At 43.6% G+C, this 5,792-nt stretch overlaps 1 protein-coding gene across 1 annotated transcript; it reads left to right on the forward strand.

Moving 5' to 3' along the window:
- Positions 1-896: 896 nt before the first annotated feature.
- FNDC10 (fibronectin type III domain containing 10) lies at positions 897-3,645 on the forward strand. The gene has a single exon (XM_068242758.1). It carries the CDS (start codon positions 1,388-1,390, stop codon positions 2,174-2,176), a length of 789 nt encoding a protein of 262 aa, XP_068098859.1. The 5' UTR covers positions 897-1,387; the 3' UTR covers positions 2,177-3,645.
- The last annotated feature ends 2,147 nt before the right edge of the window (positions 3,646-5,792 follow it).

Below are 5,792 nucleotides of genomic sequence, written 5' to 3' on the forward strand. Positions count from 1 at the left end.
CTCCCCCTAAGCACTCTATATGTAACACTTGATATGGTGCAACAAAACCTGCCAAGGCGATCCACACTATTAGAGGTGCAAGAAGGGGATGGGGAACAGTTTGTTAATGATCACTACTATTCAAAGCATCTATAGAACTTAGAAGTGATTATTATCAGCACAGGGCCAACAAACAGCTAATACTTTGGTTGAGGAAGAGCCCCATGGAGCCCCTCTGACCCAAGGGCCCCGATGCGGTTGCTACCTCTGCAACCCCTATTGCTACGCCACTGATAATGGGCCCCCCTGGTCCTGGGGCCCCGATGCAGCTCACACCTCTGCTTCCCCTATTGCTAAGCCACTACAAACACACAGAAAGTATATACAATCCACACAGATTGTGTCCAGGCTGGGAACTGAACCTGGGACGTCACTTCAGTGCTAGGAGGCAAAAGTGTTTTCTGTTCACATATATAATTCTGCCTGCGCTACTTTTTCATTTTTATTCTGTTTAAATGGGCCTATCACTGCACTACATAAGACTAATTAGATATATTTCCCACATGACATTTTATATACTATGTGATTTACAGTTTTAATAACAGCACCACAATCTGCACAGTTTAAATGATGCTGTGTCTGCTCCAATGCTTTCTCACTGTAGCTCCTTTTGCAATCATATTGTACTTACACACATAAATACAGAGACGTTCACTTTTATCATCCTCTGTGTTATACAAGGTAATTAGGGTTAATAAATGGCTAGTTGTAGGTTATTTTATAGCCTGTATGCCATGTGTCTCAGGGCTGATCTTGCAAGGGGCATGTTGAAGAAAGGTAATGCATGGGTTAAAACCAACTCTGTTTCTATTGGCTGCTGAACGGAGGCTGCACTGAATACGCTGCATGGAACGAGCATCAAGGGGAGATGCAGTCCTATTTCAAGTTAATATGTCCACAACGTGGCAGCTACGGGGTATACAGTCAGGCACCTTGGAGCTACGTGCTGTGCCTGGCACCAGGAAAGCTCAGAAACCCTGCTTCTGCTGGACTCTGCCCAGGCAATGGCTGCTGGGGATGCAGACGGACCTCACAGCTTGCGAACATAGGACTGGCTGCTGCAGCTATTTAGCAAGCACTACTGATCTTATACACCAACATGTTCCTAAGCTCAACTACACAGAGTGACCTACATTTAAATGAATACATGTTCTCTGCCTACATCTGAAGACCACCTGTGACAGTGATGTTCTCAGTCTCCATCTGAAGACCTCCTGGGTCACTGATGCCCTCCTCTGTCTACATCTGAAGACCAATTTACCCAATGATGTCCTCCTCTGTCATCTGAAGAGCATAAGGCCAGTTCACAGACATATGCCTTGCCTTCTGTGGTTTGCTGTCAGCCACAATGATTCGCTTCTATTCTGGGACTTTACAGTCTCTGCTGCTTATCTGCCTCTTTTATTGGAGCCCCGTGCCTGTCATGGGGGACTGGGAGAGGATACCAGGTGCAAGGGAACCATCCTCTAGTTTGGAGCCTTCAAATGCAGGATCTGCTTTAGTTCAGCGGTACTTGCAACGCTACAGAAGAGGAACTAACACTGTGAACATAACTAGGCAACCAAGCCATCTTAGCTTATTGCCAAATGAGTCTGTGTGCCCCTATAAAGTATTCAGTGAGGGTCGGGAGAACTACAGAAGCCTGTGTTTCAGGACCATGGCTAGCGACTTTCACTGCGACCAAAGAAACTGCCATCTCTATAAATCAGGGAGGTCTTTGATGGCCAACGTGCTGAGGAACAGCAGCGTCCTCTTACAATGGCAGCCACCAGCTCTTTCCATGGCTAACCTTAAAGGGTTTTTCATCAACTGTTCCTGGAATGGCACCTTCACTCGCTTCCAGTGTGACAGTGTGCAGCTTGGCGTCAACTGCAGGGACTACCTCCTCACCAATGTGCATGATAATGTCAAATACAGGATCTGCCTGCAGACCCTCTTCACTAACAGGACGTCTCGGGAGGAGTGTGTAGACTTTGTGGTGGAGCCGCTGGGGATGCAGGATATTGTGATTGCAATGACAGCAGTGGGGGGTTCTATATGCGTGATGCTGGTTATTATTTGCCTTTTAGTGGCTTATATTACAGAGAACCTCATGAACCCCACTTTCATGCACTCCTCCTCTAAGAGGGGGCCGTGACTCACCAGTCCATCATATTAGGGTTAGTATGAAAAGGTTCTCCTGAACTGGAGAGCATTGAATAACACATGGCATGGTTTGTGCATTCTGCACACCTGGCATGGTTTGGTCTACTGTTAGGTGGCAAAGGTGTACAACCATCACCTTGGTCATATCACACAATGGTAAGGTTGCTGTAAGGATCCATGTATTGGTGTTTGTATTATTACAGTCTTATGCATGCATGAACAGCCTGCATTTATTTAATGAAAATACATTCCCACTGCAGGAGTGTGCACATGATAGTAAATGTGCTACCACGAATGACCAAATTAACCATTCATCAACTCTTGCTATTGTGTGGCATGACCCAGCCAGGTAGGGTTATAGACTGTTGCCACCTAGGAGCCAAGGGTTTCTTAATCTGAACCAGATGAATTGCTTACTTTCTTCAGTGTTCTCCAATCGTCTCTTAGTAAATCAAGTCCATTGTCTTCTGAGCTCTGTAATATTTCATAGGTCAGCAGCATTGTCCTTTGATTAATGACAGTTAGAAAGGGAAATAGACAGCATGGAAGGTAAAAGCTCTGTCTGTTATCAGAGAAATAGCAACTCTTGGGGCTTATTCACATAAGGGAAGCGAGTGTCAACCTGGTGCTGTGTACTTTTACATTGATGCAATTCATTACAATGTACTATATTGCAGTACATGAATGAGAGCTTCAGATGTTGCTTTCTGTTCAATATCCAATGTTCTCAAGTGTTGGACTCTTTGCAGTGTAATGTGCCATAGTATTAATGAGCCCTCAGTCATATCTCAGAACTGGCTAATGAACAGAAATGGAACATGCCTGGGTGTGTTCATTTTGTGCGTAGAGAAGGTAATGAGGTTATCATAGAAAAAAAAAATCAGCATTTTGGGATGTGCACAGCATAATGAATACTTCCTATACTGGCAAGCTAAAGCCCATCTCCAGGCCCAAGTGCTTCCTATTGCTGTGAAGGCACTCAGTGAAGGAGCTACATTACAGCATCTTTCACGTGGATGTTTGAAATACCTGATCGGCAGGTACCTCAGACTCCTATCTGCTGGCCACAGAGTGCCTTCCACCTGCAGTCGAGTTTATACCTGATCCAAGGCAATACAAAAAATGGCACACCTAGAGCCCAATGTAGTGTAGAAAGTACTGGAAATATTGAAATATGTAAAGTAAGTAATACTCACAAACCAGGGTCACCTCAAAGGTAACCACTGTCAATTCCGATGGGCAGATTAGACCTGTCCCCACTGAAGATTAAGAGGTTGCTCTCCATAGGTAAGGAAAAAGGGGTAACACCCCTCCACTAAGGGTGGACTCCGTTATTGATTGTATGAAACAAACAGAGGTGTCAAACGAATAAAAAAGACTAAAATGCTTAAAATTAATATATAGAGGAGGTAGTGGTGGACTTACCTCCTCCAAGCAGATACAGGGAACTGTTGGTTTTGACAGTCAAGAAATGTTTTATTTACACACTCCAGAGTTTTGTGCAACACGTTTCACAGGCATGACCCTGCTTCATCAGGCAATAAGGCAGGAGCATATAACATCTGCAGGTCATAAATACATCCAATACCTTTGTAAGTCGCTGGGTGTATTTCTGACATACAGATGTTATATGCTCCTGCCTTATGAGGTGCTCAGTGTATTTCTGACCTGCAGATGTTATAAGCTCCTGCCGTATTGCCTGATGAAGCAGGGTCATGCCTGTGAAACGCGTTACACAAAAACTCTGGAGTGTGTAAATAAAAAAATTTCTTGATTGTCAAAACCAACAGTTCCCTGTATCTGCTTGGAGGAGGTAAGTCCTGTTTGCTTCATACAAAAACTGATCCAAGGCAAAAACTACCTAAGATAAGCACAGAGGTATGTTCATGCTGGATCCACATGCTTCTGTGCATTGTCCTCTCCTCTCCTAGTTCCCCCAGTTTCCCATTATCATTCTCTGAAAACAATTGACTTTTAGCAAAAGGCAAATCTTCAGACAGGAAGTGGCAGGATAGCCACGTTGTTCCCTCCTATCACCATCCAATTCCCCTCTCTTTCCAACCTCATTAACTTCCCTTAAGGGGCAAAGGAGGGAAAATAGAGGGTGATAGGCAAGCCTGCCTCATCCTGTCTGAAAATCTAACTTTAGCCCAAAGTCAAATTTTTAAGGAAAAATAATGAGGATTGTGGAGAGGAATGAACAGTGTACAGAGGTATGTAGATCCAGTATGAACATACCTCTAAGCTTACTTTATTTAGCTTTGTCTTGGGTCAGGTATATGTCAAAGGCAGATAAATGGCCCCATTTGTAGCCCTGCCCGTGTCAGTGTTTATCAGGTGGTTACCTGGCAGCAAGAAACTTCCTCATGTAACATCTTAGTGTGGCTGTGCTTTTACGTGCCTCCACGAGACGGACACCTCTTCACTGCCTGTGCCAAGTGCTAGCAAGTGCCCAGTAGGTTCATGGAAGCTGCTTACTCCAGCTGCTCATGTAAAGGAGGCCTATACCTCTGCAGAAGCTCTGTGATTAGATGGATTTTACAGCTTCTACTTATCTCCTATTTGACCAAATAGTTGCCTAATTATCTTTTGTGTTTGTATGGCTTGGTCATCTGTTAGTAATGTAGAAGCCCCATGTATTAGCACCTCCCCCTGGCCTGCAGATTTGCGTTAGCAATTTGGGGGACTGTAAGGGGCTGATTTCTTGAGGCATCTCTAGGTGGGGGATATTAACTAAGATCTAACAAATCTGGAATAAAAGATTCTGTGTTATTATGTAGTCAAAGAACACAGCCCTCAAATGAAACATAGTGGTGGTTGCTGAAAGGTTAGTATATTAGTAATTGTGTCTATGCCTAGAAGCCTAAATGCCTATGCCTAGAGGCTCATTTGCTTTTCAGTAGTAGTGATTTAGCATTAAGGCAGCCACACACCTTACAGTTTTTGTAGTAATGTTCAATAATAACTCAAAGTAAGATTTTCCATTTTGATTACTCATTGTTTAAAACTGATTGAAACTGGCTGATGATGATCAGTGGTTCTGAGCTGCTCAGTGAAGCACAGAATGGCCAGTTCCTCCTGATGTGACTGAATGGTCCTGCTGTGGAGGCAGCTCCTCTTGAATTCCATTACCTAAAAATCCAATAAAAATATTTACTTACCTCAATAGAGCATAAATATTTGCAATATTAAAATGATTGAATATGACAAATTTCAACTGAGAACCTTATTCCACGTGCGGCCTGAGCTTTGTATGCATGCTAGATTTTTATTTTTATGAATAGTTTATGACAGTTATTCATGATCATGTCAGGTGAAAATCTAGCATCACACAGGTGTCTCACAATGTTGGTGATCAGCTATGCTGATCTTGACTGACTTCTGTTTGCTATTTTTCTGTTGAAGTTTCCACAGTAGGCTGCCACCCAGCTTTCCTCATTTCACTCCTCTGACAATAATAGGGTGTTTTTATGTAGCTGTAACATGAAGTGGATCACTAGGAATGGCTCCATCAATGATTTGCCCAAGCTGGTGGGTGCCTTAGTGTGCCAGTGCTGTGTGGGTCCATTTACATGTTCATAGAGTGGATTGGTTCAGAGCGTACATGT

This window comes from Hyperolius riggenbachi, chromosome 6 (genome assembly GCF_040937935.1).
Source record: "Hyperolius riggenbachi isolate aHypRig1 chromosome 6, aHypRig1.pri, whole genome shotgun sequence".
NCBI lineage: Eukaryota > Metazoa > Chordata > Amphibia > Anura > Hyperoliidae > Hyperolius > Hyperolius riggenbachi.

Excerpts from the sequence above, each read along its gene's own strand:
- FNDC10 (XM_068242758.1), top strand. The coding sequence starts at position 1,388 with ATGATTCGCTTCTATTCTGGGACTTTACAGTCTCTGCTGCTTATCTGC.